Source organism: Hippocampus bargibanti, linkage group LG17, assembly GCF_051943395.1.
Source record: "Hippocampus bargibanti isolate YZ-2025 linkage group LG17, ASM5194339v1, whole genome shotgun sequence".
NCBI classification, from domain to species: Eukaryota; Metazoa; Chordata; class Actinopteri; order Syngnathiformes; family Syngnathidae; genus Hippocampus; species Hippocampus bargibanti.
Window position 1 is genome coordinate 4541052 of NC_142750.1, and position 26508 is coordinate 4567559.

The 26508-nt window shown below is 40.2% G+C and overlaps 1 protein-coding gene and 2 long non-coding RNA genes across 3 annotated transcripts in view; 2 read left to right on the forward strand and 1 right to left on the reverse strand.

Annotated features, from left to right (window-relative positions):
* Nucleotides 1-21702, forward strand: part of LOC148885324 (uncharacterized) — a 141852-nt gene extending 120150 nt beyond the window's left edge. Inside the window, exons 4-6 of the long non-coding RNA XR_016118023.1 lie at nucleotides 19990-20173; nucleotides 21405-21488; nucleotides 21566-21702. This is a non-coding gene — a long non-coding RNA (uncharacterized LOC148885324). The remainder of the gene's footprint in view (nucleotides 1-19989; nucleotides 20174-21404; nucleotides 21489-21565) is intronic.
* Nucleotides 1-23425, reverse strand: ngfra (nerve growth factor receptor a (TNFR superfamily, member 16)). Its single transcript, XM_089018417.1, has 6 exons — nucleotides 23232-23425; nucleotides 20008-20167; nucleotides 8607-8969; nucleotides 2604-2847; nucleotides 829-1064; nucleotides 1-324 (listed from the first exon to the last, which is right to left on the reverse strand). Exons 1-6 carry the CDS (start codon nucleotides 23268-23270, stop codon nucleotides 272-274), a joined length of 1095 nt encoding a protein of 364 aa, XP_088874543.1. The 5' UTR covers nucleotides 23271-23425; the 3' UTR covers nucleotides 1-271.
* The window catches only part of LOC148885327 (uncharacterized), a 6789-nt gene continuing 3645 nt past the window's right edge, over nucleotides 23365-26508 (forward strand). The window contains exons 1-3 of the long non-coding RNA XR_016118024.1: nucleotides 23365-23474; nucleotides 23572-23586; nucleotides 25039-25224. This is a non-coding gene — a long non-coding RNA (uncharacterized LOC148885327). The remainder of the gene's footprint in view (nucleotides 23475-23571; nucleotides 23587-25038; nucleotides 25225-26508) is intronic.

Consider the following 26508-nt stretch of genomic DNA (forward strand, 5'->3'; position numbering starts at 1 on the left):
GGCCAAATCCTCTTGGAATGATCGAGGAGTAAAAAAAAAAAAAAAAAAAATGGAGTTAGTCGGGAAAAATGACTTTGTGGAGTATTTTCTAAAATGCACTTTGATCTAAATAATTCAATACTCTATAAGAGTCCAGGCACGTGGTTCTATGAGACTCCGCATGCAGGGATGGAGAGTCTAGAAGAGGTCCGTCTACGGCACCACCACCACCACCATCAGTCACCATCCTTCCTGCTGCGTTCTCGACTATTTTACGTCCTTCTCTTCTGCCTCAAACTTCAGGAGGAGGCGTGATGGTCTCGGGACCACCGTCCACCCTCACGGCTGCATTGAAGAGAGAGATAATGTCAGATTTTAAAGAGCATAGCCACCATTTTTTTTTTTTTTGAAAGAGCTGATTAAGTCATTCATTGCCATCCCTGAATTTACTCATGGGACAATAGAAGTAATCAGTGTAGTCGCAAGGAATAGTCCTCTGCTCCCCCCCCAACTTGAGAGCTGGGACCTATCATAGCATAGTGTTGCACCGCCACGTCTGGAGAATAGGGATATAAATAAACTACCAGCAAAAGATTTTAGTTCGCTGACGAAGCCTCTTGGATAAGACGCGAAACGTCCAACACCTTCAAAGAAGTACAGATGACGGCTGAAGAAACCTTCTCAGCGATGGACCACTCGTGTACGACTGAGAGCTTACACAGACGTAGTTATGAACACTGAGGAACTAATTAGAGTTGGGGCTCGTTTTTTTTTAGGTCACCCTGTACAAAGTCCTAAAAAAACTAAATGACAAGCATAATTTGATGACTTTGATTGACACTGACTCACCGATATGTTCCTGCGTGCGTGACCGCACTGGCTGAGGTTGTACGTTAGCTTGCGCTTGTTGCTGCTGATGTTGTTCCTGGAGACTCTGGCTGTCCACTGAGATTCCGCTGTCGCTATGCAGCTTCTCTCCCTCTGGCGTCACCATTTGGTTGGTGGTCTCCGCCGCCGCTGCTTCTTCGGCCGCTGCCGCCGCGCGATTGTTAGCCGCCTGTTTGTTCTGCTTGCAGCTGTTCCACCTGTGGAAGCGAAGGCGGTCAATCAAACCGGTCCAGGGTTGACCCTTTGCTGTAGTTTCAGAAGCGGAAGCGATCATTTCAAACCATAGTTCTCGTTTGAAAGCTACGAGATCCGCGAGAAATCTGAATTTGTTAGCGCTAACCTAGTTTGTAGCCGTTTCCCCTATTTTGAAATGAGCAACCCAGGGTTGCAGCGCTGCTTTGAAAGCCTTAACTTCGCTTAACTTTGTTCGGGTTTTGGTTTTTCTTGCGGCGTGTGCCGATAAAGCGCTGGTTAGACCTCTAACAATGATTTTTCCTTTCCACGAGGCGGCAGCATTTGTCTTTTGTCCACGTTAGCGCTTTGTTACAGCTTCAGCCGTTGTTAAAGAGCGATGTATGTATGTATTATATTGTACAGTAAAGTCTCGTTATATCGATATCGGATATATCGATAGTCTCGGTTATATCGATACTATTTCTATGCACGCACAGAGAAAATTACATGCAAACAGGGTCGGATATATCGATAGTCCCGGTTATATCGATATTTTTTCGGACTCCCTTGAATATCGATATAACGAGACTTTACTGTATTTTGTACAGCTGCCCCCCTTTCAAGCTCAGATAACTCCAGACCCATATAATTTAGGAATTAACTCATTTTCTGATTAATTAAGAGAGTATAAGATTTCTAATGCTGTTTTGAATGTTTGTGTAGTCCTAAAACTCAATATTCTGTGGCTCCTGGAATTCAAGTGATAATGACAAAAATCCTGGCACTGGAGTGGAAGAACTTTTTGCACATTGCCTGGCAGTGAATGAGTTAAACTTCAACCCCAATCTTACTTTGAACCCCTAACAACGTCTTTCTGCCAGATGACCCGCCTGTCTCGTTAGTAAACATAAACTGACGGTATAGAACAATTTGACTGCTATGGTTTCTCAAAAACTACAAACCGGTAACGAAACTGTTTACATATCTGTCTCCTCTAGTTACCGTCGCCAAGACAACCATGACAATTTTCTCTCACCGTGATTTTCTTCTTCCTGCATTGAGCAACCGATTGTTATTACAGAAAAAGTGATGTTGTTTACGTATGATGATTGTGTTATACTGGGCAAGCCATTTGTTTTTGCTTTGGCTTGTTTACACTGAAAACAAATGTGTATGGATGTTGGATGCTTATGGCTTAATGTGATAATTTAAACATTTACCGTATCCGCGTGAGTTTGTGTGTGAAACCCTCATTTTAAAACCAACTCTCATACGCATACACTTTGAAATCCCAACTGTTGATTTAAAACACAGCCCTCAGCCCTAAACCCTGACTTCATACCTTACCCCTGCTTGAAATACTATTTTAATAACATCACTGTACCAAGAAACCTTTTAATGATAAAAAAAACTCACCCTGTACTTAATCTCTTATTTGAAACCATAACCTTCTTTTTAAACCGTAACTACCAAAATGCATCTCGCTTAGTAAGACTTTTGGTGGCTTAGAAGGTTTGAGGTGTTTAGTGTACGCCACGTTTAGGTTTTGGTGTGCAGCTGACCTCTTAAAGGCAATGTACGCCACCAGGCCCACCACCACGGCGGCCAAGATGGAGCAGTAGATGGGGATGAGGTTCTCGTTGAAACCGTGGCCGAGGAACCGCGGCGAGCCGGCGCCGGGCGTGGTGGTGTCGCCGTCCGGCGCTGGGCCTTCGGAACCATCGGGCAGGAAGAAACTGGTGAAGGCGGGCGATGTCGGGTCCGTTTCGGAAGAGACGGATGGGAAGTAGGTAGGCAGCAGGGGGTCTGAAAGAGGACGGAGCATATCAGGGAGATTGTTTGTGGACATTTGAAATAGACCTTTCACTTTTAGAGTCCCCTCACCCATGCCCCCCCCCCCCCCCAAAAAAAACACACGCGGGGCTGCCTCACATATAGCTATACCTCAGCTTTAGCATGATGCACCAATCCGCGAATAATTTTCCTGAAAAGGAGATGTTGGCTGGGGAAGAACATTTTGTTTGAATGTGGATCTATTTATCTGGCTAGATGTCTGGCTATCTAGCTAGCTATCTTTCAGGTTATCTGGCTAGCTACTTAGATTGCTAGCTATTGTATTTTCTATCCATTAGCTATCTGTTAGTTATCTGGCTACCTGGCTGGCTGACTATCTACCTACCTATCTGGCTATCTATCCGACTATCTGTTGGCTAACTACCTAACTTGCTATCTACTGGATTTGCTATCAATTATCTATCTGTTAGCTATCTGGCTACCTGGCTGGCTGACTATCTGGCTAGCTACCAAGCTTGCTATCTACTGTGTTTGCTATCCATTAGCTATCTGTTAGTTATCTGGCTACCTGGCTGGCTGACTATCTAGCTAGCTATCAATCTGACTATTTTTGGCTAACTCCCTAGCTTGCTATCTACTGTATTTGCTATCAATTATCTATCTGTTAGTTATCTGGCTACCTGGCTGGCTGACTATCTAGCTAGCTAGCTATCTGACTATCTATTGGCTATCTATTAGATAGCTAGTTTTCTATCTGAGTTACTTCCGGGTTGAGTGAACGATGGCGTGTGTGGCTGCCGCTGCTCACCCACAGAAAAAAATATCCTGCGACTGTAAAGTGACCTTGAGAGTTTTGAAAGTTATTATTATTATTATTATTATTATTATTATTATTATATTGAGAATTTTTAAAGGCGCTTTTAAATGGAATTTATTATTATTATTATTATTATTACAGTTTTATTTTAAAATGCGTTTTATTCCCAGGACTGAACATATCAGCAAACTCTGCCCGGCAACAAGTGTTAAGTAATGGCTTCAATCAAAAAAAAATTTTTTCATTTGCAGCACATTTTTATGGCAGCTGTTTTTGAGTTCTGCTTGTGATGAATATTTCTCAGCCTCTCCTCGCCTAAATCGGGATCGTGTGAATCCAGTATATCAGTGTCGAGATGGGTAGCTTGAGGAAGGCATGAATTTGGCCGAGGGAATGTCTGGTTCCCGTCGTCCAAGTTTTTTCTCAGCTAATGATATGTCGTACTTTCCATGTTCCCAAAGCACAATGAGCGCTCCGGCCGATCGCCATTAAAGTCCAACTCATTGAAGCTGTCAGGCTTGCTTTCTGATTCCTTCCCCCTCAGGGCTCTCTCTGGTCTGCCAGAACGCTCTAGTGTGAAGCGATTGGAGACAAGGAAGGGTTGGTGAGGGAACTGCTCCTCATTAGCTCTGAGCCGGAGCAGCAGATATTAACCCCCGTGAAACCTCCCAAGATTTCTTTCAAAGGCAAAGACGGCAGCGTTCCGACCACATTTTAATGATGTTAAATTCTTTGTGGTTTGGATCGATTATAGAAGACATTAAACACATTTACATTCCAATTTCCGACGTTTGTCTGAGGAGTTCTTTATATGGCACGTTTACAGTAATGATAACATAACCTGGAATATTTTCAAAATTTCAGATTCCTTGCCTGTCTCACTTCCTTGTGAGTCATTCGCTAAGCACAAAAAAAATGATTAAAACAAAAACACTACAGTGCAACCCCCACCCACCTTCCCTACCACCCACATCCCCCCAAAACCCCCTTAAGTGCCCTGTGATGTGGTCCTAAACATGTCATCTGTGTCCTCTTCTGTTTCCACTTTGATTTGCTGCCTTCTGGCTGCCTGCTGGGGGCGACGTTGAGCAGTAGCTCGGTTACAGTGGATCAAGAAAAAGAAAAAGGCATCCCATCGATGGTAGTTGATGACAGGGCATTCCTAGCTGACTAGCCGGCTCACTTTACAGATCGGGTAGAAAATATCTTTTGCAGACAGTGATGCATCATGCATGTTTCTATTTAAAGGTATTGATTGAACCCCCAGAAAAAAAGAAAGGGCAATCGGGTTTTCATGACCTTTCCGCCTCACGTCGTCAGGTTTCCTGACTTCGGCCTGTGCATCATCCCGCTAATGTGCGGATGGCTAATGCTATTAGAGCAGTAACACAAGCTGATAAATGGAATAAAGTGCAGGTGTGTTAACCGTGAAGGCCGCTAATGTATTTTTGCATCCATGCAACTGTGAAGCGCAGTGGTACCCCAACGTAAGTTCTTTTCATCCAATGTCTGCTTTTTTTCATCTCTGAACCAAAAATGCAAAATGGCAAAAAGGGTCCATGATGGACTGAATTTGATTAAGATTTTTGATTCGTCTTGATTAAGACGTTTAGTGTACACTTGTGTTTGAAGTCTTTTTCTAAGCGACTTTGTGCTCTGTATCTGATTTGGAAATCAAGGGTTTTTTTTGTCCGTTGACAATGAAACAAATGAATAATACTTCCAGTGTAGATTGCAGCACAATGAGACTAAATTACTTGCGGATGCATAGGCCTCATCACTTGTGAACCAGATGCCAAGAATGCCTCCACCCGCGATGGTATATCACCCACGTTTGATAATCATATTTCATACTGCATAGCGTTTACTATCTCCCTCACTCCCGCCCGGAGCAGCAGCTCCATTCATTTTTTTCAGACAGAACGCTGTTGTATCAGATTTAGAGATGCTGATTCTTATCCTAACCTCTTCGCACTCAGATATGAACCACCCCCGGGGAAAGTTGTTGACAAAGTCAACAGAAGCACATCTTCTGGAAAATGCAGAGATGTAAGCAACACCGAGGCCAGCAAACAGGACCGCCTCAGAATAGCAATTCAGAAAATCTTTAAACAAATGATAGTCATTGCGCCGTCCGACTATCACGCGAATTGAATCTGACTCACTGCAGGCAATGCGGACCAAAATCAAACACTGGTTCTACAGGGATCAAAACTGGGAAGTGCTCCAAGAAATAATTGTCCAACTCTATATTATCCAACCTGATGAGAAAAACATGGCTCCGTTCCTTAGTGAGCTTACAATACAAGCTCATCGAATTCGTTGCTGGCTTGTGAAACACCCCAGCGAGATGCATTTATGAGCAGGGTGTGGACCAGAGAAGATCTTGTGTAGAGTTCCACGTCAGGTCACACAATGACGTCTTTATCAGCTTCCCCCACCAGAGAACACTCGCCCCTCTGTGGGGGTGACGCCTTGTCCAACACATCCTCGCTTCCTTTCCAGAGGAAGATGTGGTGGACGGAAGAGGGGGAGGGAGTGTGTTAATGAACAGACGAGCTGCTGTCCAGGTTCACAATTAGCTCTGGATGCTCAATGGGTGCCCGCCAAGAGAGGGGAAAGTGAACTAGGGTAAGGATGGGGTGGGGCGAAGGGGGGAAACACCTGCAAGCTTTGAGAGGACATTAATACTAAGATCTTTTTCATTCGGAGACTAATTCCAAGCTTTCTGGTTGTTGCATCATCCCACAAGCACAGATTGCTAAAATCATGACAGATCTGGAAAACCCGCATCACTGACTATTGATTTTGGATGCTCATCATAAAGTGTGGCTCAGACATTTTGATCTGTAGCGAGAGCAAGGAACAGGTGGGGGAGAAACTAGAGAGGTGGAGGTTTGCCATGGAAAGAAGAGGCAAGATGGAATATATGTGTGTGAATAAGAGGGACCAAAGTACAAGGGTGATGCTACAGGGAGAAGAGATTAAGAAGGTGGAGGATTTGAAGTACTTGGGGTCAACTGTCCAGAACAATGGTGAGTGTGGAAAAGAGGCAGGCTGAAACGGCTGGAGAAAAATGTCAGGTGTGATGTGTGATAGAAGGGTTTCCGCTAGGATGAAAAGAAACATGTATAAAACTGTGGTGACACCAGCCATGATGTTTGGACTGAAGACAGTGCCACTGAAGAAAAGGCAGGAAGCAGAGATGGAGGTGGCAGATATGAAGATGTCAAGGTTTTCTTTGGGAGTGACCAGGTGGGATAGGATCAGGAATGAGTATATGAGAGGGTCAACTCATATTAGCAGTGGTTCCTAAACTGGGTTTGATCGAAGCCTAGAGGTTCGGTGAGTCGGTCTCAGGGGTTTGGCGGATTCTCTGCCATAGAGGTCCACCCCTCAGTCTAGTCTGCACATTTAAAGAAGGACTCAATGAGCATATGAAACTGGTGGGGTTTGGTGCCTTCAACAAGATTAAGAACCAATGTAGTAGAGGCTGTGGAGAGAAAGTCACCAAGGCCAGACTGAGATGGTTTGGACATGTCCAGAGGAGGACGAAGGATCCTGAGTCTTGAACTGCCAGACAGGAGACCGAAAGGAAGACCTAAGAGGAGGTTTATGGATGTTGTCAAAGAGGACATGAAGGTAGCTGGTGTGAGAGAAGAGGATGCACAAAACCGCTTTAGATCGAGGACATTGATTCGCTGTGGCGACCCCTCAAGGGAAAAGCCCTTAGGAAAAGAATATCATAAAGTGTGGCTCAGTGTGTGTATCCGGATGTGTTGATGGAGGACACTGGGGCGAAACCTGAGCCTCGGTCACAGGAATCCCATGACCCTGATCAACTCATCATCATTAACCTCATGGAATAGCGGCGCGGCGCTTACTTTTCTGCTCTCATGTTCCTATTGCTTCCACTTCCTCTGTTGCCCCATGCTTGGAATGATTCACGACTTTTTGGTTTTCGCTTCTTTTTAAAACGTGCTGAGGTCAATTGCGGCCAAGTTGGGTCTTCAATTGGCAGGAAGTGGAACTCTTTAGCGTGAAAGAGGTCAATGTGAGGGAACACGTGCATGTGTCGCTCTCCCGCTAAGAAGAAGGGGGCAGTGGAAGTTGTAAATTATGTAATTCGGGACGACTGTGATTCAAATCAAGCACCGTTGGAGGGCTTTTCAGTGGAGACGCTCATGAAATGGCAACCAATTCTTTATTCAAACTATCGTCGGGAAGCCTTGGAAGCTTTGATATCTGTAGATAAAAGTTGTTTGGACTTTTTCGCATCTCTCTCTCTCTTTCTCGCTCTCTCCCGATCTCTCTCGACTTGTTAGGGAGAGCTTTGTGTCCGAAATGGCGGCTCGTAAAATTAGACTTGTATCTTTTTTTTAATAGGTCGTTCACAATGGTGGAATTGAAAACTAAGTGGGTGGCACAGTGCTTCAAGTGCTTCAGCATGTCCGATCAAAGGAGAAATGTTAAAAAAAAGGTCTCTAATAGACTCTCCAGCTGCACCAAAATACTGCTGCTCGAGTACTGACAAGAAAGGGCAAGTATATTTAATTTTAAGACCTTCTCTTTCTAGGTTCTTTCTAAAACAAACAAAAAAGTAATAAATCTCCATTATTAGCATCATGCACTCAATAACCTTTTCAAAACGGTTTATCAAGGACATGTAAATTTACCATGACCTGAGTAAGACCCCTGGATTACTCCTTTTCGAATTCAAATAATTGGCCATATAAATGCAGTCAGGTTATTTCGAATATTGACGGCATCTGTCTTATGTGCGATACACACCCCCCTGGTGCCTTTATAAGGGCATGAAATGGAAGAAAACGAATTAGAATTTGATTTTGTAGTAAGTAATGCAGAAATTTGGGGTTCAAGACTCCATCGCAGTCTAAGGTTCTGTGTTTGAATCGTCGGATCAGCTGCAAAAATGCAACCCAAGGCTACTTACTGTGGCAAACCGAGTCGCTGACAGGCGTACAGTGCGCCAACTGGATCTCGGTCTCGTCGTCGCAGATGGTGCAAGGCAGGCAGGGGTCTAGGGAGCTGTCACGGTCCGAGAATGTAAAATCCACGCACTCCTCGCACACCGTGTCATGATCATGCTCGCAGTGGGCAAAAACCCCCTCGCCTGCTGGGCACACCGTGCATGGCTCGCAATGTCCCGACAGTTCATCAAAGTAGAAGTTGTAGCGACACACGCAGATGGCGTCGTTGGAGTCGGTGCACGGCGTCTCCATGCGCATCAGGCCCGTGCACTGGGTGCACGCGTGGCATTCTTCCGTGTGGCTGTAGTTTTCGGAGAAGGTCTCGCCTGGAGGTGGACAATGTAGGAAAGGAGGTTTGTTTTTGTTTTAGGGTGAAATGTGACAATTTAGTAGGAGTTAATAGAACAAAAACACAGAATTCTCAGGGAAAACCCTGAACTTGTTGGCAACCAACCACAGTGCCAACGTAGACATACAGCCATCCAAGTTCATCTCGGGACAATTTAGTCTTTTTGTTTTGGGAATATGGGAGGAAATGGGAGCGAGAAAACCCACACAGGCACGTGAAAAACACGCAAACTCCATACTGGAAGGCCGGAATCAAACTCTGCACCTCTGCACTGTGAGGTGGATGTGGTAACTGGTAGTCAACCGCACTGCCCTACTGATCGAAGTATTGACCAATCCATCCGTTATCTGCCGCTTATCCGATGTCAGGTCGTGGGAGCAGCAGATTCATTCGTGAAGCCCAAACGTCCCTCTCCTCCCCCCAGCCACTTCTTCCAGCTCGTCCTGGCGGATGCCGAGGCGTTCCTAGGCCAGCTGGGTGACAAAGTCTCTTCCAGCGTGTCCTGGGTCGTCCCTGGGATCTTCTGCCAGTGGGGCATGCTTGGAACAATGCTTGTATCCTAATCAGATGCCCGAGCCACCTCGTCTGGCTCCTCTCTATGTGGAGGAGAAGCGGCTCGATTCTGAGCCCCTCCCGGATGACCGAACTTCTCACCTTACCTAAGATAAAAATTTCCCACTTCTCCCCTTCAGAAGGTTATGACTGGAGTGTGGGGGTTGCCCCTAAATACATGCCACCTGTCCGTGTTTTGCTGGTTAAATGCTCTTTAAAGGCTGCCTCTCTTAGGCCATGTTGTAAATCATGGACGGGTCGGGCTGGCAGGGGCTGTAACAGTAGTAACAACATGACGTGTGTATGTGTCAGACTGCACATGGGGGTGTCATGTTGATTAACAGGACTTTAGGGTCTGCGAAAAACTTGACTGCACCATTCTCGTCTTGCTATCTATGTTGGAACACATGTTGCAAATCCAGTCTAGTCTAACACCGCAAATACCTTGTGGCTGTACCAAGGCTGATGTTCTTAAAAAGATTCAAGTCAGGAATGTTAAAGCAGGAATAATCTCGGAAAAGGTGGTCTGCCAAGCTCAATAATAATAATAATAATAATACATTTCATTTATAAGCGCCTTTCAAAACTCTCAAGGTCACTTTACAGTCACGGGATTATCTTTTCTGTGGGTGAGCAGCGGCAGCCACACGCGCCAGCGTTCACTCCACCCGGAAGTAGATCGAAAGCTCGCTATCTAGCTAATAGATACAGTAATAATAATAATACATTCCATTAATAAGCACCTTTCAAAACTCTCAAGGTCACCCCACAGTCACAGGACACAGTTGCTAATAGATAGCTACCTAGCCAGCTAGATAGCTAAATAATAGCTAGCTAGATAGCTATCGAGCCAGCTAGACAGCTAATAGATAACTAATAGATAGCAAATAGATAGCTAGATAGCTAGCTAATAGACACAATAATAATAATAACAATAATAATAATAATACATTTAATTTACAAGCGCCAATCACATAAATTGTTTTTACAGAGGACCACACATACTCGTGTTGACAATTGTATCAAGCACTGGAATGCAACGTATTCGGATCATGGTAAGGGAGGGGGTTGCGCCAAGCGGCCACCACTTTATGCGCCGCCTCCTTTAAATCATGCCGGAGTGCCATTACTGTCATCAATAATGCAACATTGGCAGTTGGGGTTCTCTGAGCTAGGGCCGAAAAAATATCGTTAAAAAAATACTATAATGAAAAACCCCTAGGACAGCACAAAGTGACTGTTGCTATATAAAAATATTGACCAAATTGTTCCATCCAATAACTTTAGTTTTTTTTAATTTCACGATCTAGTTGGTTAACAACCAATGTTCATTGGCCCAAGCCCACGGCGCGGTTTTAATTTTGCACCCCCAGCTGTAACCTGATAAGCCATCTACAGTTGTAAACGTTATAGGATGAAATCAATGTAATCAAACGTCAACATGGTGCTTCAATTTAATTAGTAGGTTTTGATAGATCAGTGGTTATAAATGATTTGATGAGATGTTTTTGTTGGATTTTTTTTGTCACAGTCTGGAAAAGTTTGACGTATCACAGGACTGAAAAAAATATGTCAACCAATCACTGCCAGACATGTGCAAAAAAATGTGTCCACTCCAGTGCCAGGGTTTTTGTCATTGTCACTCAAATTCCAAGAACCACAGAATATTGAGTTTTAGGACTACATAAACATTGAATACAGCTTTAGATTCTCTTCTTTCATCAGAAAAAAAAGTTAATTCCTAAATAATATGGGTCTGGAGTTATATGAGCTTGAAATGAGGGTGGCTGTCTAAAATACATACATATTGGTTTATATAGCGTTTTAACAACAGCTGAAGCTGGAACAAAGTGCTAACATGATAAAAAGGGGAATGCTCCCCCCTTGTGGAAAAGAAAAACATAGCCACAGGCCATGGCCAGTACTTTATCGGCACTCAAGCATGAAAAAACAAAACCTGAACAAATTCCGGAATGGCGCTCTATGTCATATTTTCAATTCCTGAAATTCCTGAATACATTCGTGAATGGCAATGAATGAGTTAATTAGCACAATCTTGCTAACAGCATTTTTAGTTCAGTTCTCGGTGTGTCAGCGGGTACTCATAGTTTTTATCAGGTGAAAATTGTATATTTTTTAGAACGAAACTCAGCAATGGCTGACTATCACTGCAATTTTTTTCCCTTGTGGAAGGGAAAAAACATTGCCAGAGATCTGGCCAGTGCTTTATCGCCACCCAAGCAAGAAAAGTCAAAAACCGAACTAATTTGGGAATGGCGCTTTACGTCATATTTTCAATTCCCGAATACATTTGTGAATGGCAGTGAATGACTTAACAGAATTTTTCATACAGGAATGGGTATTCTTCTTCATAATAATAATAATAATAATAATAATAATAATATTATTATTATTATTATTATATTATTATAATAATAATAATAATATTATTATTATTATTATTATTATTATTATTATTATTATTATTATTATTATTATTATTAGAAAAATAATTATAAAAATTAAAAAAATAAATAAAAAATAATAATAATAATAATACATTTGATTTCTAAGCGCCTTTCAAAACTCTCAAGGTCACTTTACAGTCACAGGATAAAGTCTTTCTGTGGGTAAGCAGTGGCAGCCACACGCACCAGCGTTCACTCAACCCCGAAATAACTCAAATAGATAGAAAGCTAGCTAGCTAAATAAATCTCTCATAGATATCCAGCTAGACAGCTTACATAATGTTACATAAAGCTTAAAATGGATGCGTAGCTTTAAAACATCGACAATAGGCCTAAAGAAAACAAAGGAATGTGAAAAGAGAATCTCCTGTGTGGGAATGGCGAAAGTTGCGGTGCGCCAACTTACTGCATCTGAATTTTTCAAGGTGTGTTTTTGGGGGGGAAGGCCTGTACTCAAGAATTAAACACTGAATTGTTTCCAGCTGAGTTGTCGTAGCAAGTGGTGGGAAGAAGAGTTTATTACGAATTTCCCATGTCTCCTTGAAACTTTGCTTCCGGTTTGGAATCCGGGTCCGATTGGCTCTTAATCACTACGCTGACCTACCAGCTTTTTCGCAAAGACTGCGGCTTGAGACGGAAGAGAAAGCAAGAGACAGTTGATTAATATTTCAACGGTGCTGACGCTGACAATCAATTCAAAGCGAGTAGAGTGGAGGGGGTTTGCGGTGGTCATGTGGAATGGAGAGGGGTATCTGTGAGGAAGTTGGAATGAAATGGCGCTGCGGTAACTAAACATTGAGCACCATAACAGGAAATTTAGCACTTTAGCAGGTCATCAATGATTCACTGAAGCACTTCAGTCGCACGCGCAGGTGAGTCGCGTCGTTGGGCGGCGTTCCCGCGGGGCCTAAACCGCATTAAGACTTTCACTCGCCATATGTTGCTAAAAATTGGGAGTAATCTCTCAGGGAGCGTACGTATGTAAATATAGCTCGGCTGAGAAGAATTGCTTCTGATCAGCTCGATGAAGGCATTTAATTAGTGGCAGACGATTTGTAGATAAGATTGTAATAATGTGCATGATGAGTGAGTAGATTGGGCCCTCAGATGATTGAGCCCTCAGATAATAATAATAATATTAATAATAATAATAATAATAATAATTCAGTAAAGTCTCGTTATATCGATATTCTCGTGAGTCGGAAAAAATATCGATATAACCGGACTACTGATATATCCGATCCTGCGGCATGAAAATTTTCTCCTTGCGTTCATAGAAATAGTATCGTAATAAGCAGTACTATCAATATAACCGATATCGATATAACGAGACTTTACTGTAATAATAATAATAATAATAATAATAATAATAATAATAATAATAATAATAATAATAATTATAAGCGCCTTTCAAAACTCTCAAGGTCACTTTACAGTCACAGGAGAAGGTTTTCTGCGGGTGAGCAGCGGCAGCCACACGCGCCAGCGTTCACTCAACGCGGAATAACTCCAATAGATCAAGTTAGCCAGCTATCTAATAGATAACTAATAGCTAGCTAGCTCGCTAGTTAGACAGCTAATAGATAGCAAATAGATAGCTAGCTAGGTAGCCAGCAACGATGACCCCGTTCAACCAGGAATAAATCAAATAGATCAAGTTAGTTAGCTAGCTAATATATAACTAATAGATAGATAGATATCTAGCCAGTTAGACAGCAAATAGATAGCAAATAGATAGCTAGCTAGATAGCCAGCAACGATGACCCCATTCAACCGGGAATAAATCAAATAGATGAAGTTAGCTAGCAAGTAGATGACTAATAGATAGCTAGTTAGCCAGCGTTCACTCAACCCGGAAGTAACTCAAATAGATAAAAAGTCAGCTAGCTAGCTAATAGATAACTCATAGATAGTTAGCTAGTTGCCAGGGTTTTTGTCATTTTCAATCAGATTCCAGGACTAACAGAATATTCAGGGACGACAAACATTCAATACAGCGTCAGAAACCTTAGATTCTTCTTTCATCAGAAAAAAAGTTAATTCCTAAGTTATATGGGTCTGGAGTTATGTTATCTTGAAATGGGGGCATCTGTACTAAATAATAATAGTACATTTCATTTAGAAGCACCTTTCAAAACTGCCAAGGTCACTTTACAGTCACCGGATACGTTTTTCTGTGTGTGAGCAGCGGCAGCCATATGCGCCAGCGTTCACTCAACGCGGAAGTATGTCAAATAGATAGAAAGCTATCTAGATAGCTAATCGATAGCCAACATATACCTAGCTAGATAGCCAGCCAGCCAAGTGAATAGATAGCTAGGTAGGTAGCTAGCTAGCCAGAGCTAATAGATAGCAAATAGCTAGCAAGCTGCAGTTACACCACCTAGTGTCATGTGGATATGTGCCATGCCGTACTTTTAATATTGATAAGGAAACAAAAAAAATCTTCAGAGTAATACAAATGGTATGAAAATGTGACAGCTGGAGAAAATTATTTTAAAAATTGGGGCACAGTTCCTTACTTCTTATATCCACACATATATTTTCAGTACATTATTATTATTATTATTATTATTATTATTATTATTATTAATTTTAAATGATTTCCAGAAAAAGCACATGCCTGTTAGCATCTTGTAACATCGGTACCATGTTAGCTAGCATTGGCCGCTAGCCAATAGCCATCCAAAACGGCTTAACTGCGAACAGCAGCATGATGAAAGACAAATGTCAACGTCAGGTTAGCCTTTTTGAAGGGTTGATGGTGGAGAAAAGAAAGTGGAAAATTATTGTTGGACGTTGATATTTATTGGAGCTAAGGTTGCCTTGACAGCTTGATGGCAAACAGCAACAGATTCCATTTGAGGACTGACGGGCAGGGTAAGCTCCTTTGAAGCCAGAGAGAGTAGCGGTGAACTACCGCATGTTGGAGCTAACATTGGAAGCTAGCCTCAGAAGTAACATTGGAAGGAAAATTTATGATCTCGTGTAGGGTAGGCTTTTGTTGAACGCTAAAATTGAAGCTCCTTAGCGTTAACATTGGAAGCTAGCCTCAGAAGTAACATTGGAAGCGAAATGTATAATCTCATTTTGGGTAGGCTTTTGTTGAACGCTAAAATTGTAGTTCTTAAGAGTTAGCATTGGAAGCTAACGTCAGAAGTAACATTGCAAGCAAAATTTATGATCTTGTGTAGGGTAGGCTTTTGTTGGATGCTAAAATTGAAGCTTCTCAGAGTTAACATTGGAAGCTAGCCTCAGAAGTAACATTGGAAGCGAAATGTATAATCTCATTTTGGGTAGGCTTTTGTTGAACGCTAAAATTGTAGTTCTTAAGAGTTAGCATTGGAAGCTAACGTCAGAAGTAAGATTGCAAGCAAAATTTATGATCTTGTGTAGGGTAGGCTTTTGTTGGATGCTAAAATTGAAGCTTCTCAGAGTTAACATTGGAAGCTAGCCTCAGAAGTAACATTGGAAGCGAAATGTATAATATCATGTAAGGTAGGCTTTTGTTGAACGCTAAAATTGTAGTTCTTAAGAGTTAACATTGGGAGCTAACTTTGAAATGGAACAGCTAATATTTAGAGCTAACTTCAAAAGTGATTTTGGGATGCTATTGTCGGAGGCTAATGATAAAACTAAAGTAGGAAGCGAATTTTGCAAACATGTATGCTTTCCTCTTCAGAACTATTTGAGTCATATTCATAACTGGATGTGTAACAATAAAGCATCTTCTCCGAATCTGAAGCCATTGTTTTGATTCATAAGCAATGCAAGATGTCGTGGCGTGACGTCACGAACTGGGGGCGGGACTTTCTGAAAATGCCCAATTCGCAGCTCAATTTTTTGCAGATTTTGGACACTTGAAGTCATTTTTATTGGTGTTTTGCATTTGAATAAAAATATCATACTGCGTGTTTTGGGTATTTTAGATGCTATAAAACGTTTTTCTGATGTCAGTTAAAAAACAAAAACGTGACATCGGTTGTCCTTTAAATAAGCGCCAAAATATGCAGATAGTCGCCAATGGGTATTTTTTTTCTACAATTACTTATTTGTTATTTCCTCCAGAAAACTTTATGAGCTTTCAAATGATGATCATGGGGGGTTATTTTAATTATTGGTTTTTAATTAGCGGCAGGTGGATTGTGGAAAGCTGTTTTTATGTAACAATATGCATGATGAATGAGCAGATTGGGCCCTCAGGTGCACTGCTTCCTAATACCAATTTATCTGCCGGTACAGTCGGGTGAGTCATCACAACAGGGTGGAGGAGGAGGATATGGTTGAAAAGGATTTTCTGAATTGAGAAATAAAAACTGGAGAGTCGACAAGGTTTGCAAGAGAGTACTTGGCCTTCTTCCCAATTGGGAAAAGGAGCGAGAACAAAAATTTCATTTACATTAATTTATAGCCATAACTTTAAAGGACAACCGACGTCACTTTTTTGTTTCCTAACTGACATCAGAAAAACGTTTTATAGCATCTGAAATAACCAAAACACGCAGGCGGATATTTTTAGTCAAATGCAAAACACCAATAAAAATGAGTTAAAGTGTCCCAAAACTACTTCAAAATGACCTTGGAGATGGCGAGTTTCAGAAGGTCCCGCCCCCTTGTTCGTGACATCACGCCAGGATGTATTGCCTTGCTCTAGAACAGGGGTCTCAAACTCAATTTACCAGAGGGCCGCTGGAGGCAGAGTCTGGGTGAGGCTGGGCCGCATCAGGATTTCCACAAGAAAAGCACAGATAAAACATTCCAATATTCTCAAAATCTTTATTTTTAACACACAAAAAAATGACTTAAATGAATAAATGGAAAAATTAATAAAAAATAAATTAACCAGTAATAAATAAATAAAATAATTATAATTATTATAAGGCAAATACAGACTGAAAAACACACGGGAAAACTAATTATTTTAATAAAGTTTCAAATGTCTGTATTCACAGTTCTTTAACCTTTAACTTTCTTCACATAAAGAAAATATTGAACATGAACTGTCCTAAACATGGCTTCTCTTGCCTACTTGATCAGCTCCACACACAAGTTTCATTCATATCAATCATGCGGGCCGCACTAACATTAATCTTTCATATCAAGGTGGGCCGCAAAATATTCTTTCGGGGGCCGCTGTTGGCCCACGGGCCGCGAGTTTAAGACCCCTGCTCTATAATCAAAACAATGGCTTCGGATTCGGAGAAGATGCTTCCTTGTTACTCATCCAGTTATGAATATGATTCAAATACAGTAAAGTCTCGTTATAGCGATAGTACTGCTTATTACGATACTATTTCTATGAACGCAAGGAGAAAATTTACATGACGCAGGATCGGATATATCGATAGTCCAGTGATATCGATATTTTTTCCGACTCCCAAGAATATCGATATAACGAGACTTTACTGTAGTTCTGAAGAGGAAAGCATACACATTTGCAATCGATTAAAGAAGTCCTTCCGTATCAATTCGAGCCGTCAGGACTCCAATGTAGCGTCCCAGAAAATGCACAAGATGGCGCCCAAGTGCCGTTGGAAATGGGCTGATTTGTTTGCTGGGAATTTGTGTCAACTAGTATCAAATAGTAGTCTTGGTGCAACACACAACGATTCACCATCGCGTTATGTGTTTTCCTTCTAATTTCGCCATCAACACGGATCAACATGAAGTTTTCAGACCAAACAAAGTACCCAAAATGCATTGTGTGTCGCTTTCTCGGTCAGGGGCGTTCCTGACGTGACATCACGTCAGGCATCGTCATCAACTCGAAAACAAGACTTCCTGAATATTCAGCGCGAGTCTTAAAACGTAAAATATAGCTATATGCCGTGGAATCTTAGGAAAATACGCTCAGTAGAAGTCATTTGAAGCCATTTTACAAATTATGGACACAACTTGTCCGCAGGCGTCGGTTGTCCTTTAAGGAATAAGATACACGTGTGATTTTCAAAACATAAAGCAGGCTGTTCAAGTTCTACAATGTTGAAAGTCGACAGAGAGAGATCCATTTATTTTATGATTCCTCCGAGGAAGAAAGAATCGCAGAATTTACAGCGCATGTCAATTGCGTATTTGGTTGGCTACCGACCAGAAAGATGAGCAGCTGTTAGCTTGGAAGCAGCCAACATTTAAATATGTTTTAAATCACCACAGGCTAATAAAGAGATTCAATCACACTTAAATTTAATTCGGCAATTGTACAATTGCCAACAATTTACAGTTGGTGGCTCAACCTCGCACACCTGAAATTGGCAGTCATAAATCGGTGTGCTGTAAAAACCCAGACTCTCTTTTGTTCTGATCAGGGAGCAAAGTGGCATATGTTATCAATTATTTGAATTATAAACATGGAACGGTTGTGAAAGGAACAGTTTGTGATTTTTTTTTTATGGTCATTAAAAATAATAATAATAATGACAATTTTAATAGTATGCCAAAAAACGTTCAATCCCTAATTTTTTGGTTTTGTTTTTTGTTTAAATCTTTCAAGGACAGCGATTACTACCGTGGGCAGCTCATCATAATATCAAGTTACATGGTGCATGATAATAATAATAATAATAATAATAATAATAATAATTTATATTTTACTTTATACTATTGTTATTATTAATAATAATAATAATAATAATTATTATTATTATTATTATTATTATTATTATTATTATTATTATTATTATTATTATTATTATGACAGTGGAGATAAAAGGAACCAGGATCTGACTTGTTAATGGTAGCGTGTCAATTGGTGCTTACAGGATCTCTTGATCCCGTAAATTCACAGTTGGACCAGGTGAAAGAACAGAAGAATGTCTTGACTGGAAAATTCATTGCTTTGCGCTACTCTGAATACCTTTAAGGGATCAGCCTGTGTGTAGTTCGGCAAAAGGTTTTCTCAAGAACTACGCCAAAAGGGTTGGGGGGGGGGGGGCAGATGTGTGGGAATGATTTCGTAACATAATTCAATACAGATTTGAAATCTGTTTTGTAAAAAAGAAAAAAAAAGTGTTCTTGGGGGTGTGCATTCCTCTGAAATTCATAACATCCCATGTGTTAAAATGACAAACATTAGTGTTTGAATTGTTCTGATGCTAATCGCATTAGCATGATTAGCACTCAGACACAGAAGAGGAAACATTAGCCTTGCCATGTTAACTACTGAATTACTTCTCAAAGACAACATAATATTTGGGGGGTTCGGGCAGTGGGGGTGTTAAGAATTGAGGGTTTTTTTTAGATGTAGTTTTTGAAGTGGTATAAAATGCGACTTTGTTCATTTGCATAATATTTAACTCATTCAGCAGTTTACAGTTTTGATAAAATAACCTGGAATATTTAAAAAAAATCAGATTATTATTATTATTATTATTATTATTATTATTATTATTATTATTATTATTATTATTATTATTATTATTATTCTCATCTCATTTTCCGTACTGCTTATTCCTATTATTATTATTATTTTCATTATTATTATTATTATTATATAAATACACAAATAAATGAATAAATAAAAATATAAATACACGCATAAATAAAAACAAAAAAATAGAATTATTTTTTTTTATTTTTTTATTTTTAAATTCAAAGTTTCTTGCTAAAAAAATATAACCCAATTTCCCTTGATAAAAATTATGAATACCCGCGCACACACCGAGAACTGAACTCAAAATGCTGTTAGCAGGCTAATTAATGCTCATTCATTGCCATTCACAAATGTATTATTTGAAAATATGACAAAGAGCGCCATTCCCAAATGTGTTTTTTTTTTCTTTCTTGCATTGGGTGTCGATAAAGCGCTGGCCATGGCCTCTGGCAATGTTTTTTTCTATTCCACAAGGGGGCAGCATTTCCCTTTTTTCCCCATGTTAGCGCTTTGTTCCAGCTTCAGCGCTATATAAACCAATCTGTATTGTATTGTATCGTCCATAATAGCATTGCAGTGTCTCAAACGATTGCTTTGTTCACTAATAGAGAAAAACAAAAACTTACTGTCAAGACACTGCGCGCAGACGGTCTGCTTGGCGCCACACGGCCTGACCACGCCCTCGCCGGGTGGACACTCGAGGCAGCACTCGCCGTCCTTTGTGTACTGGCCCGAGTCACAGGGAAGCTGCGCCGCACGTTCGCTCTTGGATGTCGCCGGCGCCACCTAGAGGTGAGAATAACACAATAAAACAGCCATTGAAAGGAGATGGCGTCGTCATCGTCAATTCGGTGAGCTGTTTTCAATGTATGACAAAGTGTGTCACAGTAATTTAGGGACCAACTACTCACTTGTAATGGGATTATGTAATCTGATTACAAAATATACATTCCAATCATCCAATGGATTCCATCAACATTGACCAATATATGGTGTGTCAGACATCATTTTAACTTGGTCCCGAGTTGACCCCAAAAATTGGTTTGACCACCTTTTGAGCAAATTTGATGATAATAATAATAATAATAATAATACATTTCATTTATAAGTGCCTTTCAAAACTTTCAAGGTCACTCTACAGTCACAGGATAAATTTTTCTATGGGTGAGCAGTGGCAGCCACATGCGCCACCGTTCACTCAACTTGAAATAACTCAAATAGAAAGTTAGATAGCTGGCTAATAGATAACTAATAGATAGCTAGCTAGCTAGATGGCTAATAGATAGCATATAGATAGCAAATAGACTACTTCTTCTTGTGTGTGTGTGTGTGTGTGTGTGTGTGCGTGCGTGTGTGCGTGTGTGTGCATGCGTGTGTGTGTGTGTGTGTGTGTGTGTGTGCGTGCGTGTGTGTGTGTGTGTGTGTGTGTGTGCATGTGTGTGTGTGTGTGTGTGTGTGCATGTGTGTGTGTGTGTGTGTCTATACATCCTTCATAAGTGTAGTTTATTTATGTATTATTGTATATATTGTTATTTTTTTATTTAAATGCACAGTATTTTTATTTTTAAATGTTTCAACGTTTAACGTTTCGTTTCAATAAAATTTAAATTTAAATTTAAATTAATGTAAATCTTAATGTAAATCTTAATTTTGAATTAAAAATAAAATCTTAATTTTGAATTAAAAATAAAATCTTAATTTTGAATTAAAATTAAAATCGTAATTTTGAATTTAAAAAAAAATACAAAATAATTATTATTTTTTTGTTTTTATTTATGAATGTATTTATGTTTTTATTTATTCATTTATTTGTGTATTTAAATAATAATAATAATAATAATAATAATAATAATAATAATAATAGGAATAAGCGGTATGGAAAATGAGATGAGAATAATAATAATAATAATAATAATAATAATACATTTTATTTCTAAGCACCTGTCTGTCTGTCTGACTCCGGCTTTAATCCATAAACGCTAATTTGCAGCCTAAGGCTTACAAACTTTCTTTCTCTTTCCAGTGTGACCTTTTCCCCTGCTTCGCTTGAGGTACTCTCGTTTTGCTTTCACCCTAATTTCACGCTCACTGGAGGTGCCAGCATTTGGTAAGGAGGCGGGCGGGGGGGGGGGGGGGGGGGTGCGCTTGATTCCGAAATTGAATCTGTGACCGTCCGTCCTTTAGGCCACCTGTCACAAGCACAGCTGGTTCCCGCCAGCTGCTGTTCGTCTGCTCTCTACTGTCATTGGAAAAGTCCTCCAGAAATTCCTCTGATGAGTTTGCATTCTCAAATGGTCAGCAAACTTGAGCAAAGTGGGGAAAACGTGTGGCCTGCAGGTGCCAAAATTCGTTGGGGATGAATCATTTGTGTGAGGACAGACACAATTTCAGACAGTCACTCAAGGTGACATATTAGTCGGGAAAATATTGACAAGTGCTTTCGTCTTTTTAACTTATTCACCGCCATTCCTGAATTTATTCGGGAATTGAAAATATGCCATGGTGCGCCATTCCCGATTTTTTCGGGTTTTGGTTTTTCTTACACGAGGGGTGCTGATAAAGGCCTGGTCAGACCTCTGGCCATTTTTTTCCTTCCACGAGGGGGCAGCATTTGCCTCTATCTAGCTAGCTATCTATTAGTTATCGATTAGCTAGCTAGCTAACTTTCTACCTATTTGAGTTATTCAACTAGCTAACTAACTATGAGTTATCTATCAGCAATCTAGCTAGCTATCTATTAGTTATCTATTAGCTAGCTATCTAGCTGACTTTTTATCTATTTGAGTTACTTCCGGGTTGAGTGAACGCTGGCGCGTGTGGCTGCCGCTGCTTACCCACAGAAAAACTTATCCTGTGACTGTAAAGTGACTTTGAGAGTTTTGAAAGGCGCTTCTAAATGAAATGTATTATGATTATTTAGTATAGCTGCCCCCATTTCAAGCTCACGTAACTCCAGACTCATATAACTTAGGAATTACCTTTTTTTCTGATGAAAGAAGAGTCTAAGGTTTCTAACGTTGTATTGAATGTCTATGTTGTCCTACAACTCTATATTGTGTGGGTCCTGCAATTTGACTGAAAATGACAAAAACCCTGGCACTGGAGTAGATGCATTTTTGCACATCGCATGGCAGTGACTGAGTTACAAATATCAAAAAAGTTTTTATCTCCATGACAACATAAATCATGTGAAATGATGTGAAACTAACACGCCTGAGAAACAACCACCAATCAGAAACAGAAGTCTTGATTGATGACATTTTCAGTTATATGTGGTGCACTAGTATATATATATATATATATATATATATATATATATATATATATATATATATATATATATATATATATATACACACAGTAAAGTCTCGTTATATCGATATTCAAGGGAGTCCGAAAAAATATCGATATAACCGGGACTATCGATATATCCGACCCTATTTGCATGTAATTTTCTCCGTGCGTGCATAGAAATAGTATCGATATAACCGGGACTATCGATATATCCGATATCGATATAACGAGACTTTACTGTATATATATATATATATACATAGATGGAATTATCTACAGCATTTTTCTCACAGGATACTTCACATTCTATGAAACAGTGATTGAGATTCACAAAGAAGACACTCTAAAACATTATTTTTTTTTCTGAAAAAAAAAGAATAAATACCCGGGTATCCATTTAGATCCCCCAACCCACACCTTGCCAAATCTTACTCACTCATCTAAAAATGTCCACATCGTTTACGCATACATTATCACGCACTCGGTCCTTTTGGAGACATACAAGTATCAAAGAAGTCACTCCAACTCCTAAATAAAAAGTGACGAGATAACTTACCAAGGCGTACATAATCACCAGCATGGGAAAGGGCGTCATCCTGTTTGTGCGTCTCGTCCAAAAAAAAGAATTCAAAGAGGAGCTATATTCTCATTTTCATCCCAAATGGACTTCTTTTCTTGCTTCACTGCATCATCAAAGAAGAAGAAGAAGAGGAAGGCGACGGAGGAGGAGGAGCAGCAGCAGTGTCCTGTCCGGAGTGAGCCTCGGATGCAAGTGCAATGCAGAGGAAAAGGAGGAGAAGTGAGTAACACCCCCCCCCCCCCCCCCCCGACACCCCCCACGACACCCTCGCTCGCTCTCTCATTCTCCCTCCCTCTCTTTTGGCCTCGCTTTGCAGGTGTACCACAAGGAGGTAATGAAGACACGCCGCAGTCACGATCACGGAACAGACACGCTAAGTTGTTTGTAATTAGCCACGAGAAGTGTTTTTTTTTTTTAATCACACAATATTTACTTAAATGATGACTTCACAAGTTAGATAAAAGCGCTGTGTGACTCGCGTATTGATGATAATGATGTCATTGTGTTTAAAATGTGCAAAAATATAAAAAAAATAACGAGCATAGTAATCCACACTGTGGAAATCGTCCATAATGAGGATTAGTTCAATTGCCCTGGGAAATAAATGTTTGTTGTATTGCAAGCAGCCAGCCGGGCTCCATGTGTTCTGCATATCCGGCATCGTTTGTTTGTCATTGATTTATATGCGCGTCAGTACCGTCGCTAGCCATAAGGGGGAGACAGAGTTGAGTTTAAGTTTTCTCGAGTCTATTTTTAACTTGATGATGAGGTGAAGGAGGAAAAGTGCTCATATTGTCGAGTTAAGTAGATGAACAGATGCATACCTGTAACCTGGCCGTATTTTGCCGTATTCTATATGATTTTTGCACATTTTTTTTATGTATACGGCATATGAGAAAGTTTGCACGGGACTCTCAAAAATTGTTCAATATAATTTTGAGATATTTTTGTTTTCGTGATTAAATATTAGCTGTAATTTTAATTATAGCAAATCTCACTACTTGTAAAAAGCGAAGTTGACCACCGAGAAAACAAATCAGTGCGAAAAGTCTCGAGAAGAAACAAAAGTTCCGAGAAGACAAGTTACGGTCAAGTGGAATTTTTTGGGGAAATCGGTCAAATTAAACATTTAGCTGTGTTTTTTTTTTGTGTGTGTTTTTTTTACCGTAATATCATTCATATTTTTATAAACATTTTCCATCATAAGAACACAAATCCAAATTCTTTTTTTGCTCTGGACAAATTCAATTTGCAAAAAAATGTCACAATGTCCTACAACACGGGTGCCAAAGTCAAGGCTCGGGGGCCAGATCCGGCCCGCCTCATCATTTTCTTCGGCCCACGCAAACAAATCAATCTAGTGAAATTCCATGATGCTTGCTAAAATCCTCACCAAAATCCCATATTTTTGGATGTAAACCACAATAACAATCATTATTCTTGACTTCAGATTTGAAAACTAGTTATTTATTAATTTGTGCGCTCTATATATAATATGTGGAGGGGATTAAACATTTTCACGCCTTCCACAAATTCATAATGGCCTTCGAGAGGAAACCATAACTACAATGTGGCCCGCGGCAAAAAACGACTGACACCCCTGCTATACAACAAAGAGCATACTTGATTATTGCTAGAAATATTTAAATGAAATTTATTATTATTATTATTAATATTATGTGAAAAACATACATTCTAGTAAAAGTGACAATGACTGAATAAATGAATGCTCATTAGCTTCAACACGAGTGACTGTATTTTTTTCTTTTATTTTGCTGACCAGGCGAAAGATGAGACACCAACTTCAGAGACAGTGATTTAGTTTCATGGTAGAGATTTCGTATTGATCCCTGGAGGACAATTTGTACATCTGAGAGACCTTCACCACCCCCGTGGGCACCTCTGAGTGACCTTCAGGCCACTTCCTGAAATCGTTACATGAGTCGCTTTATCAGGTACACCAGCAAAGGTAATCCTGCTCTGTTTTGATTAATCCGCACAATTAAATTGTAATTATGTTTATTTTATTGTAATATATTTCAACCAAAACAAATGAATGGAATCATTTGATGAACTATTAACCTTTTCATGCCCACTGTAACCTCATGACCAGAATCAGAATCATCTTTATTGACCAAGTGTGTACAGAGTTGGAGCTACCATGATTGTAACGGGATGCTGTTTGGCGGTGTTGTGCAAAATTTCAGAGGCACTATCCAGTTATATTTGGGTTACGGTTTAGAGAGTTAATGTGTCTACTTGCGATCTATTAGCTGTCTAGCTAGCTATTGGTTATCTGTTAGCTAGCTAGCTAACTTGATCTTTCGCTTCGTCTCGGAAAAAAAAAACGGGTCACCGTTGCTGGCTACCTAGCTAGCTATCTAGCGAGCTAACTAGCTAGCTAACTAGCTAGCTAACTAGATAGTTAGCTAGTTAGCTAGCTATCTAGTTATATCTATTAGTCATCTATTAGCTAGCTAACTTGATCTATTTGAGTTATTCCTGGTTGAACGTTGTCACCGTTGCTGGCTACCTAGCTAGCTAGCTAGCTATTTGCTATCTATTAGCTGTCTAACTAGCTGGCTAGCTAACTAGCTATTCATTAGTCATCTTATAGCGAGCTAACTTCATTGCTGGCTACCTAGTTAGCTATCTATTTGCTGTCTAACTAGCTAGAAAGCTAGCTATCTATTAGCTAGCTAACTAACTTGATCTATTTGAGTTATTTCTGGTTGAACGGGGTCACTGTTGCTGGCGACCTAGCTAGCTATCTATTTGCTATCTATTAGCTGTCTAACTAGCTAGCTAGCTATCTATTAGTTATCTATTAGATAGATAGCGTTATTCCAGGTTGAGTGAACGCTGGCGCGTGTGGCTGCCGCCGCTCACCCACAGAAAAACTGATCCTGTGACTGTAAAGTGACCTTGAGAGTTTTGAAAGGCGCTGATAAATGAAATGTATTATTATTATTATTAATGGCGACGGGGGAAGAAGCTGGGAAAGGTGGTGGGCAGGGTGCGGAGGGTCCTGTCGGATTCATATCATATGTATACTTTTGTTTTGAAAAATGGTGTCATATTTAAAAACGTGTGGATCGTGAATCCTCCTGAAACAGACATAAAATAATTCATAAGATTGAAACATCATATCTGAAGAATTCCAAGGAATGAGTTTGTGATCACGATCTGGATATAACGTACAGAAGTTGTGAAGCTTCACAAACACCTGATGTGAATGTGGAACACTGCGCTA

Coding starts and splice junctions, on each gene's coding strand:
- ngfra (XM_089018417.1), bottom strand. CDS start 23,270: ATGACGCCCTTTCCCATGCTGGTGATTATGTACGCCTTG. Junction 8,970..20,007: donor CTGCGCGCAGTGTCTTGACA/GTAAGTTTTTGT, acceptor GTCCACCTCCAG/GCGAGACCTTCTCCGAAAAC. Junction 1,065..2,603: donor GCGTACATTGCCTTTAAGAG/GTCAGCTGCACA, acceptor TCGCTTCCACAG/GTGGAACAGCTGCAAGCAGA.